At 39.8% G+C, this 24,403-nt stretch overlaps 2 protein-coding genes across 2 annotated transcripts in view; one reads left to right on the top strand and one right to left on the bottom strand.

Moving 5' to 3' along the window:
- The window catches only part of LOC121898837 (LHFPL tetraspan subfamily member 6 protein), a 49,740-nt gene extending 47,925 nt beyond the window's left edge, over positions 1-1,815 (bottom strand). The window contains exon 1 of the mRNA XM_042414293.1: positions 1,747-1,815. The gene's annotated coding sequence lies outside the window, so the exon portion shown is untranslated. The remainder of the gene's footprint in view (positions 1-1,746) is intronic.
- cog6 (component of oligomeric golgi complex 6) lies at positions 1,168-24,184 on the top strand. The gene is made up of 19 exons (XM_042414291.1): positions 1,168-1,369; positions 1,778-1,921; positions 2,398-2,469; positions 2,687-2,745; positions 10,194-10,305; positions 10,778-10,860; positions 11,096-11,166; positions 11,982-12,075; positions 13,774-13,902; positions 14,981-15,072; positions 16,002-16,066; positions 16,161-16,252; positions 16,351-16,468; positions 17,540-17,671; positions 17,897-18,064; positions 19,551-19,658; positions 21,205-21,258; positions 21,346-21,425; positions 23,512-24,184. The coding sequence occupies exons 1-19, from the start codon at positions 1,235-1,237 to the stop codon at positions 23,657-23,659; spliced, it is 1,956 nt and encodes a 651-aa protein (XP_042270225.1). The 5' UTR covers positions 1,168-1,234; the 3' UTR covers positions 23,660-24,184.
- The last annotated feature ends 219 nt before the right edge of the window (positions 24,185-24,403 follow it).

Below are 24,403 nucleotides of genomic sequence, written 5' to 3'. Positions count from 1 at the left end.
TTGAGTCATTGTATTGTAGATCATATCATATGGATTTGGACATGTCGGGGTGTGTGCTCTGATCTAATTTGGGGTTCAAAGATGTTGTCTGTCTTGGTATTAAACATCTTCAGGCAGTGTTGGAAATAATCAGTTATCTTTGGCATTCAGAACAGAATTAAAGGAAGGTTTTTGGTATAAAAAAAAAATTAGTTGATTTAATCAGCACGATCCAATTTTTAATTATCTGAAAAAATATAACATTTATGGAGCTGAATTTACAAGAACAATGCAGTCTTGGGATTGGGTTAAGAAAATCACCGAGTTCCTGAAAAACCATAATTACACAGTACTCAAGGTATACTGTTACTTTACGCTTGTGGTTGAGGCTGGTAAGTCAGAAATATTATCACCATTTTGATTCTAACTGATATCCTACTGTAAGTCACAGTATTATCAATCAAACCTTAAATGATCTAGGCCGACTTCTTTTTAACTCATATTTATTTATATAATTAACTTAATGTCAAATACTTATTTTGGCAGTTGTCTGATCAGCCAGGTCCCTGTTCTGGGATTCTTAGACTGGTAGTTTAGGTCCTTAGACTTTGCGTATTCCCATAGAGTATTCCCACTATTATCCCCATGAATAATTTATTGTTGAGTTTCCTCATAAGTGGAATATTTCCAACAGCACTTGAACGTAGCATCAACATTTTCCAGAGATATCTTGACTATATAGATTATACTCTAGTCTCATTTATCCTTTAAAGTTAATTTGACACAGACTAGTTACCGACCCAATACACTGTAAATAAACGATCCACTTGAGCCCACCACTCTACCTTGTTAAATATTTGACCTGCAATCTCATTATCTTGTCACAGGACATGTAATATTCTCTACCTGAAATGACATAATGATAACTCACTCAACTTAAATGTTTGGTTTTAGATTTGCTTGAAGGAGTGAGCAGCCCAGAGAATGATATGTATCTATTTGATATAATGATATATATTTGTTTTACATCATAATCATCATCATCATCATCATTATCATTATCATCATCATCATCATCATTATCATCATCATCGGTCCTTGGTGGTCTGTTCAACAGAGCCATTTCTGCAACAGAGGTAAATCATCTCGTAGCGGAACGTTGTTTTGTTCTCCTACACGCCGGCCGGACATTTATTCCAGAAGGACCATAACATCCTTCCCGAAAGTTGACGTGGAGGGTTTGTTTCTGTTTACAATGGCTGATATTAAGGTAGACAGTTCAACTGATAGCTCCACTGTTATACAGAATCCAAATGCGCCTTCTCAGCCCAATAATCCTCTATCAAGAAAGCTCAACAAAATATTGGAGACGAGGCTTGACAATGACAAGGTACGTTAAGAGTTTAGCTCTTTGCTAGCTAGCTAACAGTAGCTAGAGGTGCAGCGCAAGCTAGTTAGTTGACGACAGGAGATATTTCGGCTTTACGGTGATATTGTAACCTGCCCGGAGACAGTTGTTTTGAGGAAACGATATAGCTCATTACTGGCTCTGGTAAAGCATATTAACAACGGCAAACACAGTGTTTATTATTTTGATAGTTAGCATGTTGCTACATTTGTATCCTCATAATGGAAACCGAAAAGGACTGTAAGTGAGAAAATGCAGGCGGCCAAAAACTCCCATATTTCGTTTCCCACGCAGTTTGGATTCCGGTGATTTATGTGAAAGGGGAACAGATTCTTAGTTTTACATTTGTCACAACTAACCGGTATGATCATGTCCTGATTGTCTTTCCAGGAGATGCTGGAGGCGCTGACGGCGCTGTCGGTGTTCTTCACTGAGAACAGCTTGCGCACCAGGAGAAATCTTCGAGGTGATATAGAGAGACGAAGCCTGACAATCAACGAGGAGTTTGCGCGAATATTTAAGGAAGTAAAGGAGGTAATTGCAAGGAGGATTGCAAGAAAATCCAATTTATTATCCTTTATTTAAATCCATGCCCCAGGACGAGGAAAAGCATATGTGGTGTGATGTGGTGATTTGGGATATGGAAACATTCACAGCCTGAGCAGAGGCAGTTGAGTAGATACACTTAATTCCTGACAATATTTCACAAAAAACATACCTTGATTTAGGTTTTTTGTAACTTTCAAGGTTGTGGTAAAAATGCTCCTACCCAAATCACATCACTCTAATTTTTTAGAAGACTGAAATTGAGATCTTAAAATCCTGTGATTCCCGCAAGTTACACAAATTTGTTCAACATAACAGAATTCTGAGACACTCATAACGCAATAAACTGTAATTTATGAAGTGCATGGTATCACCAGTATCTAGAAATACTGTATTTCATATACAGAGAGTTATTTCTAAACTGCCTCAGTGCTGTATCAACTGTGATTTCACGTTCTCCACAGGAGCTTGAAGGCGTTCATGAGGATGTGCAGGCCATGACTACATGTTGTGAAGAAATGACCAGTAGATTAAAGGTGTAGTATATTTTCTTGACATGTTGTTAAAACATTCTCCTGTATGAATAACGATTTACTGAAACTGTGTATTCATAACATGAATGGAGGTTTGCATACTTGTGCAAGCTTAGTGTAGTATGAATCAAATGTATGATTTTAATGACACATTTTTAGATTTCTTTTGAGAACATATATTTTGGCCACTGCAAATAATCAAAGAACTTTTCTTCAACAGGCTGCCAAGGAGCAAACTCAAGACTTGATAGTAAAAACCAACAAGCTTCAGGGAGAGAAGTGAGTTCATTCTAAAGGGGTGATGAAATCTGTGCGTGTGGTGTGTGTGTTACTGCATGAAACTTGCAACCAAAAAAAAAAAGATGGATACATTTACAGTATCTTAGTGTTAATTGTTTACATGTAAGCTTTCCCCTTTTTCCTCCTGAGGCCACATGAATCAAATACACAGAATGGCCAGAAAATTAGAACAGTACAATGTAATGTAATCCAGCACACAGTAATTATTGGCGCCTTTGGAAAACGTACAATTTTAATTATTTAGTAGTTAATTCAGCTGAGTTGAAATTTATCATATCAATAATTTGTGTTATATTTATATTGAATTGGGTGATACACACTCAAATAACTAAAGTAGTAGTCTTAATATAGATGTTACATTTTAAGTAAGGTAGTATTTATTGTAGGGCTATTTATAATGGATTACACCAAATATGCATTGGTCACTCTCGTACAAGTTTCGGTGTGCAAATGAATCTGGAAACTCAACTTTATTCTACTGTTGGAATCACAAGATGTTCTCGATCTGATTGTGACTAAAGTGTCACCAAAATGTAAAGTAAGACCATAAGACGAGGCTGTCACCCTGAACTTTTATCTGGCATTTCAGAATGTCAGGGAGATCATGGAGATAGGTTGGCAACTTTATTCCGAAGAAATCTCTTATTGCAAATTTTCCCCTTATCTGTTCTGAGGCTACAAGTCATTTTGCAAATCCGTCACATATGTCACTGATAGGCATCTTCATCAGTGGAAAGCTAGACACCATCGTTCCGATCTCTCTGGTGTTTCATTTCCTCAGAGAAATTACCCTTTTTTCTATTCAGTCAAGTTTCCACACAAATAGCACTTCAATCAAAACACACGGCAGGAACAGAATTGTACACTTTGCAAGAGATAAGCTTTTATGGTACACATTATGTTTGGAAAGAGAGGCTGATTATGCTAGGACTTCCTTGTTTTCTAGGAGTTTCCACTGCACTCTCCGGAATCTTTGACACTACTGGCAATTTAAGGGAATTTAGCCTTTTAAAGTTGCAGTGCGGAACTTTTGTCTCCCCCCTCTGGCGGCGAGAGTAATTACACAAACACTGTTTGAGGCTTTTTACGTGAGCCGGTCCCCGTCCTGGCAATGCAACGTGGATGGGACACACTGAGGACGGTCTGTCTCGGTCAACAGTCGAAAACCAATCATTGCTGGTTGACGTAAAACGCATTGCTTTCAGTAAACCAGCACGGGAAAGTCACCACAGACACCAAATTTTAAAAACTCTGGTGTATTGCGAAATACAGAGAGATTTACCCGGCGATGATAGACTTAATCAGCGATGTGTGAACTTGTTTGTCAAGGGCTTCAATGTAATGAACGTTCATGTATATTTATATGCAAGTCCCACACTCCAGTTTAAATATAACCAGACCACAAATTTAAAATTGCATACTGATAATTTGACATATTTACACAAATAAAGAAACGACCCACCAAGTTAAAACACCAATAAGTTGAAGAGAAATATTCTAGTCTGTGAAATGCAGCTTCTCTTTAGGGTCAGAGAGATTTGGTGCAGGGCAGGAGGAACTGGCAAGCACATCTTTATTTTTGATGAGAAGGGATGAAAGATTCATGAGTCTGATGAATATTTTCCTGCACTCGTCTATTTGCATAAGGAAGGCAGCAATCATCATTAATGGAGCTTTATTTTGTTTTATTCGTCATGTCCTGTGATGTTTGGCCTTGAGATACACATCAAAGTAGCTCCGGTTTACACTGCACCACTCCCTGATCTTATTGAAGCCAGGCTATTACAACTTGGGAGCAGCTCATCAGTGTGTTCTCGTATTTGAGCATATGCGTTGAGATTTGCTGACAACACATATTAAGAGCCATCAGATATGCAGATCTAATATATACAGTTTACCATGACATAGAATCATGAGTGGAGGCAGATAGTGTGTCTAGGGTACTCACCCATCCACAACTCTTGGAATACTGATGGGTTTTTTTGGGGGCTTGAGAGGCTGCCAATAAAATTAATCGGGGTATCATTAATCTATGAATTTGGCTGACAGAGTGTTGACAGGGATGTGAAAATAAAACACTCGTTCCTGTTAGCTGATAAGTGGGGGTTGGGGGTGGGGTTCATTAGCATTAGTAGCGGCTGTGACCTCGGTGCTCAGTGACCTTGTGAGTTGACATGGAGACAGGGATATGGGCAAAGATAATGTAGATTTCTGGCAAAAGACACTGCTGACAGCTGTGATGTACTGCTGCAATTCCATGCTCCACTGGCACAGCTTTAGGACCTCCTTGAAGAAAAGGTGACATAGGAAGGGAGGCAGTGAGATTAAAGAGGCAGGAGATGAGCTCTGAATCTGAGAGCAGTCAAATACACCAGTGGGGATAAAGCCATCAGCGAACACATACATGAATTAATACAATTCATATTGCTTTGTGCGGGGCGGCCTTGTCGAAGGTAAGTGCTCAGAGGTTTTACTTGAATGCCCTTCTGAGTGGCCCCCTGCCTTGTCTTTTTCTTTGCATAGTGGTTCCTTTTGGACCTGCTGTCCGTCTGTTTGACATTTTCATTCGCGAAGCCACAATGACTCCACAGCCAGATGGGATAGTGTCTGCATGCTGGGCTGTGACCTTGTCTTGAGTAATTTTGTCTCAGAAGAACTGCCAGGGGAAGTGTGCAGTCAAGCTGTCCTCCTTCAGCCACCCAGCAGTCAGCCCCCTGCACCACACCACTCAAGTCTTCTCGGTCAGATCTATTTCAGGTCACACAATCCTCTGCAGTCCCAGGCCACTGTCTTTTTTTTTTTTTTTTTTTTTTCTTCTGTTGACACTTATTATAGCCATGCTAGATGTGCAGCATAATATCACATTTTGTGCTCGTTGGGCAGCTCTGCAGAGACAGTACAGTCGTTTTTAAGGCTCTGCAGATGCTAATGTGTATTTACCCGGCAGAGCAGGCCTGTCCTGAACTGTTTGCTATCTTACCTGCCGGTGGCACTGTGTCATTTGTCAGCTCTAATGAAACGGAAAGGACCAGCAGATTGCTTATAGTGTGCAGAAGCAAAGGTGGGAGAGGTGAGCCAATGGGAGTAGACGAACTGTGTTTGCCTGCCAGCTTTCAGTCACGCTGCTCTTTTGTTTCGTTACACGCAGGGGCCGGTCCTGTTCAAAGACGCTGTCAGCAACAGCACTAAATAGGTGCTGTGTGTTGTTCCGTAATGAAACATAATGCTGCACACCTGTCTTGCACTGTGTAATCTCTGCATTACGGTGACATGTTATCACCCTGAACAAGTTGAGACATCTCACGGACGGATATTTTTATTGACTGCGTGAAGGGGTTGGACTGTTGGTTTAATTTACCAGCTATTACTGAACCACTCAGGCAGCTACAGTAGGCCTATTTGGCTTAATGCCAAAGAAACAACACAAACAATGTAGGTAACCACAACTACCTCACAGTAATTCCCGTGGTCTATGATGAATTATCAGATATGGAGACCTGTGTTTCATTTGAGACAATTTTTCCCAAAAATAAAGCAACTGCTTTCAGTATGAGTTCTGTGTAGGTCATTAATAAATCAAAAGCTCTGAAACCCTTGAGAGAACGATCAGGGACTTGAGATTGTAAATGACAACTTGTGTAAAATGACACTTGAGCCTTATTAAGGCTCAGCTGGCTGTTAATGAGGGTATGGCTGTGAGTATGCCTTTGTGTTGATGGGACTGGCTGCGACTGCACTCTGTGATCATTGGCGCGTAGCTAACTAACAGCTTTGTGAATGCCAAATTTCCACGCAAGCCTTTGAAATGGCCCCTAATAGATTTTAATGGATAATCAAACCACATGGTTTACAACTTATGAGAAGGTTGGTCATTTGGTTCGTTCGCTAGAAAGCGCAGTTGATCTTGATCTCCTTATCTTTCAGTCCGTACGATTATCAGTCAGTCCTGTAAATCATTTCATGCTCTTTATCTTACCTGTCTGTGTAAACTAATGCTCTCTACCAATAGGAAACCAATGACTACTTTTATAGAAGTATTTTTCTATTTGTACCGTATAATAACTAGTGAGCTTGGTAAATGTTATTTGCTGATCATGCTCTCAGTTTTTCTAAAATCGGCTGTCAGGTAATTAAGGAGGCACTGGTAATTTCAGTGTGACGAAGCTGTTGATGAGATTTTGCTGTGTTATGTAGCTTAAACGCTTTCTATGCTTGAACAGACAAAATCAATTGGCCTAGTTGGGAAATCTCACCACACAAACAAAGAGGCAGACCTTTACACACTGCAACATGTTTATTGTTCTGTGCATTGTAGTCTATTGTGTAGGAATTTCATCCTGTCATGTCACATTGTGTAACCTGCACTTATTGGACATTCTCCAAGAGAAGCTTACCTCACCGACTTTATCTTTCCTTGGAACCACCACCCTCAGAGTCTCCACATACTTGTCTTACAGTGTGACTTTGCCGATTCACTCAAGTATGTTGCCTCTCTCTGGTATTTGGTAATTGCAGTCTGGAGAAGAATGTGTCAAGTCCTGACAGCACTGTTGAAAAGATCCTGCTGCTCCACTGTTCCCTTGCTCCCCTCTGCTTTAGCTCCCGCAATCCTCTTTTCCTCACCTTGTACAGGCGTGTGCAGCCTGTCTGTTTGTTGTGATTTACATCCCGGGGGAACAGGTCTGTCACTCTCAGCCTAGATGTGAGAAATTGGGGGCATTTCTTATCTTCTAGGGGTGATTCTCTTACAAAGTTTGACATGCCAAAAAGGTTTGCTCCTCTGATGCTCCCATGTCAAAAAAAAAAAAAAAAGTTCAAAGTGTCCATAGACAGAAGTTTTCATGAGTGACGGGATGGAAACAATCGCTGCATTCCGATGAGACTCGTGAGATCTTATTTTTGGCATGGAAAGTTGAGTACATGACGTTATTACAGCTCAAGTGGTTTAATGATGAGAACTCAGTCGCAAAGTCAACAAAAACAGACATCGCCTTTTCTCCTTTCAAAAATGTATGTTTTTCTGTTTTCTGCATTTCAGTGTCAAGTGATAAAATATTGAATCAATCAATTGAACCAAATCATTCCAAATTAACTGTGAGAGCTTTCAGATAAATTCCTCTCGCTAGCTCAGCATCAGTGGATCAATTATGCGAACTTATCTCATAGACGCAGTAAACACAAACTCACATAGAGATACATAGCTAGAAATACAGTCTGTGGCTTAAATACTTCATAAATGAAATTCCAAGCTGAGGCATGTTAAATATGTCTGATCAGATAAGGGTTATGAAGCCTTTTGAGATGATTAGAACCATCGGGTGGCCAATCAATTTCATGTCTAATAAAAATGGTATGTGAGACCTTTTGTCCCACATGCAGACGTTATGCATGTGTACGTTTCTGCCTGTGAGTTTTCTTGTGAAGATAATAAGTCTGTCATGATACAAATTCCATGTTTGAACTGTAGTTTCTCACTAGAACAGATTATCAAATTAGATTCTTCTAAAAGCTTGCTGCATAGATTTGCATATTAGTGATAAAAATCTCTTTTTCCTACAAATGTAGCCGCTCATTCTACAAGAGTTTGCAGACTTCATATTAATATTGCTCGTGTGTGTGTGTGTGAAGACAAGCATGTTGACATGGAAATAGTTTTACTGATTTATGCATCACCCACTGTGATTAATGAACCATTAGCATAGCTTGTTATTTTTGGCTGGACCGCAGCAGACCAGCCCTGTAAACCGGTGTTTTTCAATCCTGGTCCTGGGGCAACCCTACCCTGCATGTTGTAAATGTTTCCCTGCTCCAACACACCTGATTCAAATGAATGTGTCGTTATCAGGCTTCTGCAGAGCTTGATGATGAGCTGATCATTTGACTTGAGGAGTGTTGGAAGAGGGAAACATTTAAAACATGCAGGGCAGGGGTGCCCCTGGACCGGGATTGAAAAACACTGCTATAAACGTAAATGTCCCTGAATGACTGACTGACTGATGAAGTTACACAATTGGTCGGTCGAATGCCGCCACTTCCTGTATCAAATTAAAAGCCCTCTAGCATTTCACACACTGTCCAGCCATATACTAGCTTTTGACCTTATCTTGTTACATATCATTGTAATTGTGTTGTGATATCAGGTAGCTCAAGAGCCTCTTTTTTCACTTTTTTTTATCTCTCAATAGATAAATGTGCTCTCCAATCAATTGTCGTTCAGTTTTCTCCTCTCTGTTTTTGACTTTCAGTATGTTCTATACACATGTGTGCAAGGTTGGGTAGTGACAGCTACTTTAAATACAACAATGGTCTGTTACATTGCCTAAATAATGTACCATAATAACAGATATCTGGAGGATTGAAGGATTTTAACAACCACCTCAAAACGCCTTTTTAAATAATGGCAGGGCTGCTATAAAGCCTGTCTGTGCAAAGGTAGTGATCTAGTTAAAGGCCAAGCTGTTCTCCCAGCGTGTTGTGACAAAATCTAAACACGTAATACGTTAAGGGCAAAGAAGCCTCAAGCTATTGTGTGTGTGTGTGAGGCTCTACAAATATAAATTTGTACTAAATCATAGAGCCCTGCAACAGATTTACAACCCTTTGCTTCCAGCTGGCTGGTCACTGGTAATAGCTATGTGAGAGACAATGGTCGGATAATGTTGGGTTCCTCTCCTCCACCAAAACAACCTGGTGATTTACCGATCAAGCCGTGCCTTCACAGAGAGGGAGAGAATATAGACGAGATGGTTTGGATAGAAAGATGGGGACAGAGGGAGGACTCACTGTTGTTCTGCTATCCCGTGACAGAGTTCCCTGTTAGACCGGGGCGGTTGCCATGGTCACTATTGTGTTAAGACACTTACAGTGACACTGATAGTGATCGCTCTGCTGTTATTGATAGAGACAAAACCTTGCCAGTATCCGGCTCTGTGTTCCTTTTGTCCCTCTTGTCTTCCTCTGTTATATATTTTCTGACTGCTGCACATGATATCTTCACTCTGTGTCCCTCATCCTGTTGTTTGACTTGTAGTTCACTGCCAGCAAATGTGTGTGTGTGTGTGTGTGTGTGTGTGAGAGGAGTGTGACTGCCATCTGCTGTATGACTTTAAACATTACAGCTTGTTGACAAGCTTCCCTATTTTTGATGTTAAATTATAGCATTTAACTTTATTCTAGTTTTCCAGACAGGTCTTTTTATTCGGGAAAACACAAGGGGTTGACAAAACACAGTGATAAAACATTTGAGTGCTTTTGTGTGATAAAAAAAATTCCCAAGGGGCCTGGAAGACAGACAAAACAAATAAAAATGACAAGCAAAGGCCCAGCTATATGACAAAGCATTGCAATAAAAAAATATTTTTTTTTTTATATCAAAGGGAAATAATGACAAGCGAAGGAAATGACAACATTTATTCCTTTTCCCTTAGTCACCGCCTGGAGGTTCGGGCCCAGGTTGCCCAGGCTTTCCTTGCCAAGTTTCAGCTATCTAACGAGGAGATGGCCACACTGCGAGGGGCTCGGGATGCACCCATTACTGAGGTAATCTCCATTATGATGTATACTAATGAATTAAACCCTGTAAAGAATTCTCCCATCTGCTCCTAAATGATGGGAGGATGCAATATCAGGCACGCAGATTTCTGCCTTGCCGATCTGCAGCTGTCTTTTACCTTCAGTCTGTTGCTTGAGAGGCTTCATTACTCGGATCATCTGGTGAAGGGTGATGCCTCTTCTCACTCTGCCAACATGCTGCCACAACATCTGATATGTTGTAAGACGTGGTCGGGATTTTAAATCCATTAGTTAATACAACACACATGAAATGATACAGTTTCAAATTAAGGTTATATATATTAATATGGCATGATCAGTTAAGTCCTTGGTCACACCAGAAAATGTTGTAATTTTTAGTTTGCCTTAAAGAAAAAAGTACACTGATTTCTGGAAATTTGCAGCTTATGTTGTTCCTAATAGCTTCATATGTGTTCTTTATTTTCCATTATTTTTCCAGGATTTCTTCAAAGCTCTCAGCCGGGTGAAGCACATCCACGAGGATGTGAAAATCCTCTTGCGAACCAACCAGCAAACCGCAGGGTAAGGTGCACGTCTCACCACATAGTGTTACTCCGTGCTCCGCTTCCACTGACAGTTTTTTTTTTTTTACAGTGGTTTTATTTTTGTTGTTACATTTATGAACCTGAGTGGTAAAACAGGCAAGTAGGGGAAAAAAACATCCAGGTCTGGTATTTATGTCTCTGTCAGGGATCTGACACTATGCTGCAGGTCATGAGTATGTAATGTGTGGTCTTGGTTTGTGTGCTTGTTCTAGGCTAGAGATCATGGAGCAGATGGCCGTGTTACAGGAGACATCATATGAGCAGCTCTACCGCTGGGCTCAGAGTGAGTAGAGTACACAGAGTTAATGCCACGGGTACGGCGAGGGATAAAACTGACTCACTATGACGCTTTATGTGCGAGGGCTTCACAATGAATTTGGGTATTGTGTTGTCAAACAGAGAAGGCATAAGTGCATTTTGTCAAAATGAATGAGAGTGTAAATTCTATTGTCAGACATCTGAGTTTGTCTTTTTTTATCGCCACAAAGTTGCTACTGCTGGATGTATAATATATAAATATAATATTGTGCGCTCTCAAGTGAAAGTAAATATCCTGTACATATAGGATACATTTGAGGACACATGTGACTCATATCCTCTATATCAATTATAATCATGTCAATGAAATTAAAATGGAAATAAATCATTTAGGTCATAGAAACCAAATTTGTGTAATTTTACAATACAAAAAAATATATTACTACACATTTTCTGAAGAGAGCATTCACTTTATGTCATTTAGCATTTAAAGCATTCGGTAAGCGCCGACAGTAGTGGAGTGTGTTGACCCATTTTCTCAACAGTGTGGAAGACTGCCCAGTACCCTAAATCCTGTTCATTGTTTGTATTGTCTGAAGCATAAGTAAACTGACTGACGTCTTGGGAAAAGCTCATGGGAAAATATGATTGAAAAATGTTCCTGGTGCTTTGGTGCGGTCGTTGCCAACAGAGTTGTTATGGTCCAAAACATTTAGCAACTTGAATGGAGCAGAACACAAGCATAGTTTCTAGAAAGACTGTAACTATTTCTCTGGTTGGATGATAGTGCTCCGCTCTCATTGAGACATTTCTTGTCCAATTGTCTTTGTTTCTACGTAGATGAATGCAGGGGACTGACCCAGGAGACCTGTGATATCAGCCCTGTGTTGACTCAAGCCATGGAGGCCTTACAGGACCGACCTGTCCTTTACAAGTAAGACACAACATACTGTATTGTCTGTCCCTTCATTTGTCTCCCTCCCCATGCCAATCAATGTTTATATGTCTTCTAAGAGCATTAACAGAAAGTAGAAGTGGATCTTTTTTTACACGTCCAAAATTAAGGCATCAATGGGGCAAGTCTACTGGCACAACACTTCAATGATATTGGCAATATGTTCTTGTTAAATTCAAAATCAAGCAGCAGTTCCCCCATCGACCGAAAGGCTTTGTATTTCACTCTGCAACCGTCTTGTGTCGGCACCCGACACGTGAACTGCGAGAGCTTATGGCCAAAGAGATTCTTGCCGTCTCTGTCACCGACGTGGTCTTGGCAAGAGAAACAAAGAGGTTCTTGATTAGCAAAACAACAGAGCAAACAGCCTGGAGCTACAGAAAATGTCGCCATCTTGCAGCCAGGCGTAGAAGAAAATGCAGACCCATAAAAAATCACTGCCAAAATATAAACAAGTGGCACTGAAAACAAAAAAAATGACCACCACAGGCTTATGGCAAGTTTGTATTGAGGAAACATATACCCTTGTAGTTTAACAAAACAGTGCTCACTAAAATGAATCTTTATGAATTGTGAGAATTTATACTATTTTCTGTATTTGAGACATTGTATGAGATTCATTAACATTGTAAACAAACAGTTTTGTCTATATTTAGTGTTTTTCTCCAAAATACATTTGGATACATTTGGAGGACTGCAGAGATGTTGGTCTAACAATGTGATACAAATACACGAACCTGCTCATCAAGTCACTTCTCCACAGTGCCACTAGTGGTCAAAAAACTTGACAGGGACGCTATCTTTTTATATAACAGAAAATTAGCATGATCTAAAGATGGTTGTCGACAGCTACGTCCTTGATTTACCATGTCTGCTTTGTTTTTAATCCGTATTCATCTCCTCTTTCAAGTCAACAGCTTTTTTTTTCCCAGTATGTTAGCTAAAAGTTTAACAGAGGGTTTTGTCACTCTGAGAATCATGACACATACTTATTGGGTCTTGAAAATCAAAACTGCTTTGATATTCCTGAGCAACTACTATGCCCATTACTCCTAGTTATTTTAAAGCAAGCACTGCCTGAATGAGGAACTACATAATGAATAAAAAAAAGGAATAAAGTGTTTTTAAAAGCATTGAATGTCAATATCTATGCAAATGATTCATACCCACCACTACAAGAGAGCAATGTGTGCTCACATAAAGCGTAGAATTACGTAGGACTCACAGATTTCCTGACGCTCACTGTGAGTTCAACTTTGTCCCTAGAACAAAAACAACACACAGGAAAATTTCACACGTTACCCCGAGATATGTTTTCATGGCAAATCTTCCCTCTGTCTATGCTGCGTTCTTGAAAATGCACCTGTCTCGGTGCCCAGAAAGTGTCCAAGGTCATGCGCAGGCTGGGGATGTTGAGGCTGAGGGAATAAAAACCGGCGTTCCTGGAATCTTAATTCAGCACTATCTTCTGTTTAGTCTGACAAAGAGCTCGCCACCGCCAAGTAATCAAAACAACCTCAAACTCTTTCCTTTTGGAAAAGCTGCCTACATTGTTGATTTATGTCAGTGACTGACCTCCGACACACAGTCTGCACGAAAACATGTTGGCCGCAGTATTTTCACATAAGGTTCGGGGAGGTTTTCAATGTTGCCTTCTTTCTTCTTCTGTTTGGTCAGGTACACTCTGGATGAGTTCGGGACTGCGCGCAGGTGTGCGGTGGTACGAGGCTTCATCGATGCCCTCACACGGGGCGGGCCAGGAGGAACTCCCCGTCCCATAGAGATGCATTCACATGACCCTATGAGGTATCTCTCCAGTCCCGTTTGTGAGCTAAACATCGCCATTTCTTAAAGATTTGTGAGTTGAGCATAGATGGCTCAATTAATCGATGTCTGCAGGTTCAAAGAGAAGCTTCCCCCTAAAAAACAAACCATTATGCACCTCCAAAGATAAATGACAGGCTGAATTGAACCACAGGTTGTAATTTGTGTATTTATAAAGTGACAAATATTACTTCCAACCTGTTTGCTGCTGAATAAATATATATATATATATATATATATATATGTGTATATATATATGTATATTTGTTAAAAAGTAATTCCAAAATGTTTATTCAATTAGGATTTTGCATTCATTTCTAGTGATCACAAAATATTGACCTCACTATTCAGAAGAACTACAAACTACACGTTCAAATGGAATCAACGGGGTGTCTGACTCTAAATATTATATGAGATATAGTACAACTCCTCAAAAAAATAACTGTCCCTTTAAATATTTATATCTTTTTATTAAAGATATAAATATTCTACCTTCCCAAATGCACAGTGTGTCTGTTGTGTGATTGCAAATGTCATGAGTTCTTGATCTATAAGTTAATCTGAATTTGTTCCAAACCCCTGCGAGTGAAATTGGATTTCAGATGTTAAATGATTGTGTTTTTTTTTTTTTTTTCAAGGAGTGTCTGAGCGTGTCTCTGTTTCCTGTTGCACCACATCCTCTTCCCTTTTGCTCCTGTGCCCAGGAGCCAAATGGGAGATTTTCTCAGAATATCAGCCATGTTTGGAACACAAAATCACCTCCACTTTAATAGGTGGCATCAGCAGTTCTGAGAACATCAAGTTCTTTCTCACCTCCCTATATCGTCACACTTATTCACATGCACACACAGACACACTCAGACACACACACAATAATTCAAGTTTGCTGCTTTCCACCATTATATAACACTAAAACTGTGTGTTTGTGTGTGTGAGGGGAGTGAAACACGATGACCCCATGCTTCAATGTAGCTGTGGTCAGGACGCGGTAAGATTAGCCCTTCGGTTGGCCCCTCAGTGACGTGCTGTTTTAATACGGACTGGTTTGTCGATCTTTCAGGTATATTGGGGACATGCTGGCCTGGTTGCACCAAGCCACCGCCTCAGAGAAAGAGCATCTAGAAGCTCTGCTGAAACAAGTCACTCTGCAAGGTATGCCGCTACCTACATGCTAATTACATAGTGCGCAGTTCTCCATTATCCCGGTTCATGCCGCACCTTAGATCACATCAATATGATCTACAGCTTGTTTTTTTTAAACTTTTTTTTATTTGATTTTACCTCATTGGAAGTTTTTCGCAAATTTTTTAAATTTGGTGTATTTTGCCTTTGAACTATTGCTTGTAAACAAATGTCACATGGACTCACAAGTAGCTTGTTTATTGGACAGAGTTTAAGTAACCAGTCATTCCATGTGGTTAGACATTTTGGCAACAGTTAAAAAGTGTGAACAAATCCAATTCCAGTACATTTAGTTCAGCCTGACAGACTAATCCTGTGCTTGTTTCCCTGATTTACCTTCTCTAGTTTTCATAGCAGTAAAGAATGAAGAGAACTCAGTGAGAGGATCAGTCGAGACCGTTGTTTGTCCTCGATCGATTCAGTTACGCAAAGCTATTAAATCCCGGCTATAAAAATGTCAACATTTACCTCCTTACATCCTTTTGGAGTAGCTTTCTGTATTTTAATATTTATTATTTCACACCTAACAAACCCTGTGAGAGTTCATTTGGGAAAAACCCTAACCGACTAGGTGGGTGGGTTTCAGTCTGAATGACTGTTGTCACATGTGAACTTAAAAAAAAAAGTTCCACAGTCGGATTATATACTTGAATCTGTGATTGCAACATAAGATTGATACAGGAATAAACTTGTGTGTTCCCTTTTGATGTAAAGGATGCTCAGTTAATATGTTACTGCTCATGCATGCTTATTTTTGTTCCAATGAAGACATTTTTCCCTAATGATGCATTAATTAATGCTTTGCTCATATTTATTTTCCTCAAAAGAGCTTATGTATTCAATCTCAAATTGCCTTGACTGTGTGTGTTCTGTGTGTGTGTGTCTTCCTCTTTCATTAGGTGTGGAGGAGAACATGCAGGAGGTCGTTGGACACATCACTGAGGGAGTCTGCAGGCCGCTTAAAGTGAGCAACCACATTAGTATAGAACGATATTTAAGAATACGGCACATGTTCTGATCATGGACTCAATCGCTGTGTTATACGAACTGTCCCTCAGGTTCGGATCGAACAGGTCATCGTGGCTGAGCCAGGTGCCGTCCTGCTTTACAAGCTGTCCAACCTGCTGAAGTTCTACCATCACACCATCAGGTATTTCAGCTTTTTGAAGTGTGCAGTATAAAAAGATATCTGTTGTTTTTAGCCATTAGTGCTGCATTGATGAAATGTCCCACATGATCTTCGTCCAGCTCTATCACTGGGACCAGTGTGGCCTCCTTGCTCATGACTATTGAGGAAATGCACATCCTCAGTAAAAAGATGTTCTTCAACAGCCTGAGCCTTCATGCAAGCAGACTCATGGACAAGGTAGAGTATGAGTAAGATGAGGTTTATTTGACCAATCCACAATATTTACCCTGGTACATGCAGTATGTTCAACTCTACTGTCCACCTGATGTGCAGTTTATTTTGAGTTGTTTCTTTATTTATATGTTTATTTGTTACTTATGAAATATGTAGTTATTTGTTTCTTATCTAGAGTGGTTAGTGCTTCAGTAGAAGATCAACAAAAATGAGAAAAAAGCAAACCTAAGTTGAGTGTTCCTACAAAAATCCATTCACAAAAAGAAAGATGTCAAGGTAAGGGACTGCTAGGAAAACAATAGCATCACGTAAGAAGAGAGATAGCAGTATAATCTTTGTTTTTTAAGACAGAAGGTTCACAATGTTCTTTCATGACAGCGTTTAAATGACAGTACAGCACCCTGTGGACACACATTGTGTATTCCAGCTCTGCCTCTCAACCTTCAAAGACAACAAGGCTGTTTCTAAAGCACTTGTAAACATTTTTGGCCTGCTGGCCACAGCATCGAAATGGCGCTAGCTGCCAAAAAACACTAGACTTGTTACTGTTTAGTTAAATTGCCTACCAAATATACCCCAGCACGAGCAGGAGCTCTTCCTCATAACATTCTGGCTGTGCCCCGATCAATAGCAGTTACAAGAATTATCCCTGTAGCTTGGTGTTAATCAAATTGAAGGCCCTCAGGGTTTTAGTGTCAATTCCAGCTAATGCCAGGAACACAGCCTTCTCATAATTTGCTCTATTAGGTGGACAAACGTGGTCAGGCACAGTTCTCTGTTGTGTGTCCAGAAGCCAATGAAATCAAAACCCTCTTCATTAAAAAAGCTCGACTCTAAAAAAGCTCAGAACAAGCTGAGGCTCAGCATAGCAGCAGGGAGCAGTTGTATGTTTGGTCAATCATTCTCATTAAGGATATTTAAGGCTTTGATGTTATGGGGATCACTTGTCTTGGTAAAAGCTATATCCCACACAACTATCCTCTGCAAGAATAACTTTGCTCTTTTTCTCCTTCTACCTACATCTACCTCTGCTCCATATTTCTTGTCTTCTCCTGGCCCTGTCTGCCTGGTCAGGTGGAGCTGCCACCTGCAGACCTGGGACCCACAGCTTCCCTCACTCAGACCCTGTCCCTCCTCAGGGAGGTCCTGGCCTCCCACGACTCCTCAGTGGTTCCCCTGGATGCCCGCCAGGCTGACTTTGCTCAAGTAAACACACATTTTGTACAGTATGATCAGGGTGGGGGAGAAGTGTGAAAAAAGTCAAACTTGCATGCTTCATATTTTTTTTACTGCTAACTTTATTGCCTGTAAATGTGTTTATTTGACATTTTTTAATATATATATATATATATATATATATATATTTTTTATCACCTGTTCAATGATATTTCACTCACCTCATAAGGATCTGCCTTACCTCTTCTCTTCCAGGTGCTTTCTTGCATCTTGGATCCCCTCCTGCAGTTGTGCACTGTGTCAGCCAGTAACCTCGGCACCGCTGACATGGCTACCTACATGGTCAACTCACTGTATGTGATGAAGACTACGCTGGCTCTCTTTGAGTTCACTGACAAGAGGCTTGAGATGCTCGAGTTCCAGGTCTGTCTTCCTACAATACAACTTGTGTCATTTTTTTAAACTTTAAACAATTATCAACAAATTAATAGTGAATTTGAGAATTGATTTATGTTTTCATGTTTTAGGTATCCATTTATGGAAGCCCATAGAGGACAATATTAAAATGATAATGTTAACTTGGAAATGAAAATGTTCCACAATAGCGTTATAATTTTCCACATATGTATGTTTTATTTGAGTAAATATTAAAATGAAAATGCAATAATCCAATTTGCATTTTCATTTATACATACGCGTATGGGTTAAAATGAAAATGGAAAAACTGATTGACGTTTAATTTTCAAAGTCATACCAGCTGTACAGTAGAAAATATTCAAATGTTAAATCAAATTCGGAAATTAAAATGCTATATAAACAATATAGCCTAATTTTCCATTTGTGCAAGCATTATTTAAGTCACAATTGAAGTTTAAATGTAATTTTCTAACAATTCGAAAATGAAAACGCTATTTAACATTTCATTTTCTGAGACTTAACCTGCTGTGCAGTGGATAGTATTCAAACGCAATAAGCGAAACAGCACCCCCAGTGTATTGCATTTATACCTACATGTCACCACACTGTTGTGGTGTCAAAATGAAAATGAAATCTGTCATCTCATCAAGGAGGGTCTTCAGTTATGACGTCAATCATTCTCTGTAGGCGGGACACAGTCACTGTTTTGCTTATTGCATTCGAATACTGTCCACTGCACAGCAGGTGTCGTCTTTGAAAATGAAATGTCAAATGCTGTTTTCATTTTCATTTTCAAATTTTTTTACTTTGAATTGTGACTTAAATATTGCTTTGTAAATTTCAGTTTTTAAATTAACATTTGAATATTGTCCACTGTACAGTGGGCTACGACTTAAGATGACGAAAATTAGATGTCAAACAGCTTTTCCATTTTCATTTTGATATGGTCACAGAACGCCCATACGTGTATGTGAAAATGCAAATTGGATTATTGCGTTTTCAAGTATACATTATCATTGTAATATAGTCCCCTATAGGCTTCCATATCCATGAACATTTAATTAAAATCTATTAATAACGCACCACACCTTTTGTAGGACAAGACAAACTGAATCATTAAACACTAATGTTATCCAGCACGAATGCTCACCTTACAGTCATCACATTGTCTGAGCGTAGGGGTATTGTTCATTAAAAATGGTTAATTATTCTCGCTCCTTTCATTAAAACCCATAGAGCCCAAATCTTTTATTAAGATAATTTAATATGCTGTCTCATACAAGGGTGTGCGTCATATATATCCGCCACATCATGCTCAAATGCGCCATCTATCCCTCTATTTTTAGCACGTCTTTTGTAATTGAGCACCACAAGAGCTCCTGTGGAAGTTTCATTATCAATAGCACAGTGATTCTCCATTAACCACAAGTACCATCGGTTCACAATGCAGCATTGGACTGGATTTTAAACCGCTCTCTCCCTCATTTTCTAGATCGAGGCTCACCTTGACACTCTGATCAACGAGCAGGCATCCTACGTGCTGACCAGAGCCGGACTCAGTTATATCTACAGTTGTGTCCAGCAGCACAGCGCTGAACAGGTCTCACGTGGCACTTAACCACAACCACACTTTCACATGCACTCACTCGTGAAGTTATAGAACTGTGGGGTTTTTTTCTCACATATCTGCTGTATGACTCCCTAACGGTCATCTTTTTTTATAATACACAGGTACCCACAGTATTGTTTACACTACCTCTTTGGGCTTTACAATAGCAATCGCTATGGTTACCACATGACCAATGTCTTTATTAGGACATAATAGCATTTTTATCAGATTTTCATATGAGAAAAGTACAGAGGGAGACAGATCTTGTTATGTTCTATTAAAACATTAGCTTCTCCAGAAGTGTCCTGTGCAGATGAGAGAGCTGATGCCCTGGAGCCTTCCTCTCCCATTATAACACACTTTGCCACTAAGCTGACTGAGACCCATAGTTGTGGTTTAGCATGCGAGTCTCGAAACCCTGGGTCATGTCAGGACACACCACACCCTGTTGCTCCTGCTGTAGCTCAACACAAAGCTCAATCAAGAACTGTCATTCTGCAGCAGACTACTTCTCTCCTCGGGTGGCCTGTCTTGGGTTTTTTCCTTAAATAGTCTTCTGTTTGAAAAGATTAAGACTCACTGTCTACACTCAACAGCATCCCAGATGTCAACGACAGACAAAATTTCCAAAGTTTATTCTGGACTTTTAAGGTTGACTTTCAATATCTGTTTAACATTTTATCCCTGTAATTTTCTGTGATACATCAGATGAACAAGTCAGAAACAAGAAAACAGTGATTAAAACAAAACTGTTCCACCGGGGCTAGCTAGCAGCTAGCAGATGAGTTTGTAGAGTCACAGTGTGTGTTTGTTAACGTGCCCATATGCCCATAAAATCACACTTAGGTACCTCACTGTAACTGTGACCCTTGCTCTGCCGTCTATTTGCTGCTTTTAATGTTGGCAATTTAGGCATTTAAGCTTGACTTAATGCAGCCATTCTGGATAATCAGTGTCAGCTAATTGCCTTAAGGGTACCTACCTGCTGTTGTGTTCACAAAGTCAGTCTTGTATTTGCTCTGCACAGTTTTTGTCTAGTTACATGGATACATGTATTCAAAAAAAGGCGAATTATATTTTAGTTTCCCCCCATTAAATCTATTCAGTGTAAACTAGGGCTGAGTAATGAACCGACTTCTATCACATTATCAACATTATGAATCTCTTATCAGATCATCTTTTTTGTTTCATGAAGGCTCGGTGATATAAAACAGCTGTACGCAATTATGATGATGTATTTTTTAGTAAAATTTTTTCTTAAACCAAAGAAAAAGAAATGTCCTTGTTGCTCTGGTGGCCAGAGGAAACATAATTTATTTAGGCATAATTGTGTCCCTGCCTCCGTCCATTTTTAGCAGCTGTTCAGCGCAATGTAGACAAATAACACCGAAAGGGAAAACCTTGCAGCGCTTCCTGAAAAACCTGAGAGAGTGTAGGACCTCAACCACCAGACCATCGTTCAGCTCTGAGATTCAGTGTTTAATCGCTGTAACCTCGAATTGGATTCTAAGCTGATGCTCACTTTTCTTTGTCATAGGGTCCTCTGTCCCTCCTCCCAAGCATGGACAGCTCATCTGTGAAGGCAGCGATGGTGAGTTAGCGTGTACATTCATAAAGCAAATTTCCCTACATTTCTCATCTCATCACCCGCTGTTATATCTCTCGCACAAAACAACAGGTCCAGTTTGATAGATACTTGTCGTCGCCTGACACTCTCGTGATGCCACAGCTCAACTTCCTGCTCAGCGCAGCCATCAAGTGAGTCCCTGTCCCTAATGTTGATAGTCTGTTCAGGGAAAGAACTGAACACATGCAACATTCAGGCTTCAAGTTAAATGTTTTCCACACTGCATGGTGTAACAGTGTAAAGAGCATATTCAGAGTGATAAAAATAGCACAAGAGCGTTGACCTAATAATGTTCAACATTCATTAGTTTCCCAGATGTAATACGATCATTACTGCATTCCAAACAAAACACTCGACTAAATGCACAGAGAGTTTGGATGTTAAATTGCTAAAGCCACCAACACATTGAGAGAGCGGACGGCATGACTGCCTGTATTTGTCTTACTGATCAGAAAATGCACATGCTTTTAGCTCAATCCAGCTGCTACAATGGAGGGCTCTTTCTATGAGTCACGTTTACTGGGAAGTGCAGCAGGCTTGAGGAGCACTCTGTACCTCAGGTTAATGTTCTCTATTAATGGACATGGGAGGACTGATGGGCAGGACGCCATTAATTAGCTTCTGGTCCATTTCTCACTCACACTCGTTCCCTGAAATCATTCCTCCTCTTTGTCTTTCTCTCTCTCTCTCTTTCTCTCTTTCTCTCTCTCCCGCTATCTCTCACGTCTGCTTCTCTGCTCACCTAAATACACAAAAACACCCGCCAGCATACTGAAAACACTCCTGGGGCCAGATGCATAAACGATGCGGACACACAAAAACCATGCATACGCCATTCCCCGCACATAAACCGGTATTTAGAAACACAGTAAGTGTGGCGAGAATGCGTGCACCTCACGCATTCTTCAGACCAGGTGTACACATGTTTTTCTAGAGGGTGATGTGATGAGGTGGAGATGAAATATAAGGTGAAAGATGGGTTTTTTTGCATTTACACAGATTTGTAAAATGCTAATCAAAGGCTTATTTACAAATGGAATATTGAATCATTTTTGTGTGATTCATTTTATCATTCTTTTAATTTACATCGGAATCAACATTTTATTTTACTGTTAATATTTGTTTTTTTTTATCTTTAGTTGTGACACAGCTTCATCCATTTTTGGCTAATTGTGGGAGTAGAAATGAAGCTTGTTCACATGCGCCTATTCCCACAATGACTGAGATTTGTAAAACAGAAACATGTGTACACACAGCTTTATGAATCTGATGAAAAGAATGTGCACGCATAGTTGTGGCTTTGTGCGTACACACTGTTTTTTTTTGTCATGAATCTACACAGAGTCTTATGCATCTGGCTCCTGGAGCGCACAAATAATGGGAATGTACTTTTAGACTCCCTTCGTTTCACGTTTCGTGTTAGTGCACTCGGTGTAGTGTGAGGTGTTATACACAGTGCTGTGGTTCTGTGTTCTCTATGGGCCAATTAAAAATATGGATCTCAAGAGCCTGAGTGGGATACAACTGAGGACTTGAGACCTCTCACTGGGCTCTTCAGTCCGAACGTTGTGTCTTCCACTCGCTCTCCACTGCAAGAAACGGTTACATTACGTCCCTCACTCAACGTTGTATGTTGAGTTTTTTTTAAATGTTTCTGATTAGATTTTTTTAAAGACTTCAAGGGACTTATCAATCATTCTTGCCTTCAACAAAAGAAAACAACTAAAAAAATAAGATGCAGAGATATAACTGGATTGGATATTTTAAACATCTCTAGAAATCCGTAAAATTACTTATAATGTAGCACTTAACATTTTGACATTAAAATATGGTTGCAAATGTGATTTGGAAAGAGGAATATTTGATTTTGAGTAATATTTTCTTTGCTAAATCAATATGTGTTGCTGTTGCTGACGTCCGATGCAGTGCATTAATGCTGTAATATGTATCCATAGATGGCAGTGTGCACCACATACTGCCACTCATTGTTTTGACACAGTGGGGGCACACACTGGTCACTGAACAAAAAAAAAGTAATTAGGACAAATTCCTACTCATGGCTGACTTATTTCAGTTTTTGATCAGTGACTAATTACAACATAGCTCTGCTTGTCTGATTTAGAAATTTTAGACCTATTTAAAAAAAAAAAGCCCATTCACTGCTAGTACTTTATTGTGTGAGTATAAGAATCTAAAGAGTTTTATCTGTTTGTGCAGGGAGCAGATTTTCCGCCAGTCGACAGAGCTGGTGTGCAGAGCCTACAGGGAGGTTCACACAGCACTGACCAGCCCAGCTAACAGCTACAAAGACCCAGAGAACCTGTTGCCCAGATCACCTCAGCAGGTCCAGAGCTTGCTCTCCTGAAAGACACTTTTGTCCCACATGGTTGATCTCCAAAAAAAAAAAAAAAGGGGGGGGGGGGGGGGTCAAGCACCAGCGCTGGACAGCCTGCAGGTTATTTAAAGAGCTGTGTAATTTGTACAGTATAATAACATAAATGTATATAAAAGTGGTTGTTAAGGTGGGGTTCTGTGTGGGAAATGAGGGATGTGGGTCGCTGACCTCAGAGAGAGACATGTCTGTATATAGAGCCTCCTGTGAGCCATGAGGAAAGAACATTTATATGTATATGATCCATTTACTTTGACTGCTACATGTTTTTTCTCTGCGTAAAGCACTATGTCTCCTTCTTACTGTTTGATTTCACACCATGTACCCTGTTTGAGGATCATAATTGTACAAAACAGCTACTTTTTTTTATTGAGAATATTGAACATTATATAAAACAAAAGGATACACTGAATTAAAAAGGGGTTGTCTGATTTTTTCCACACTTAAAAGTGGTCAGGAAAATTTCAGCCACAATGCCAAGAAAAACCCAAGAAGCTTCAGCTCAAATGTTGTGTTTATTTTAATCTTAACTGTTTTGAGTTGTAGGGATAAAATGGAAAATCCATCTCGTTTGGCTTTTCAAACAGTGTCTACCATGCTGACTAAGATGTGAAAACAAGACTATAATGAGACTGGATTCAGTCATTTACCATAAATTCTACCAAACAATGGAATTTTTGGTCCATTTAAAACACATTATCGTGTTTTAAGGAGGAG

Source organism: Thunnus maccoyii, chromosome 6, assembly GCF_910596095.1.
Source record: "Thunnus maccoyii chromosome 6, fThuMac1.1, whole genome shotgun sequence".
Lineage (NCBI taxonomy): Eukaryota > Metazoa > Chordata > Actinopteri > Scombriformes > Scombridae > Thunnus > Thunnus maccoyii.
The sequence above is the reverse complement of the archived record's forward strand: the minus strand, read 5'-3'. Positions and strand labels throughout refer to the sequence as shown.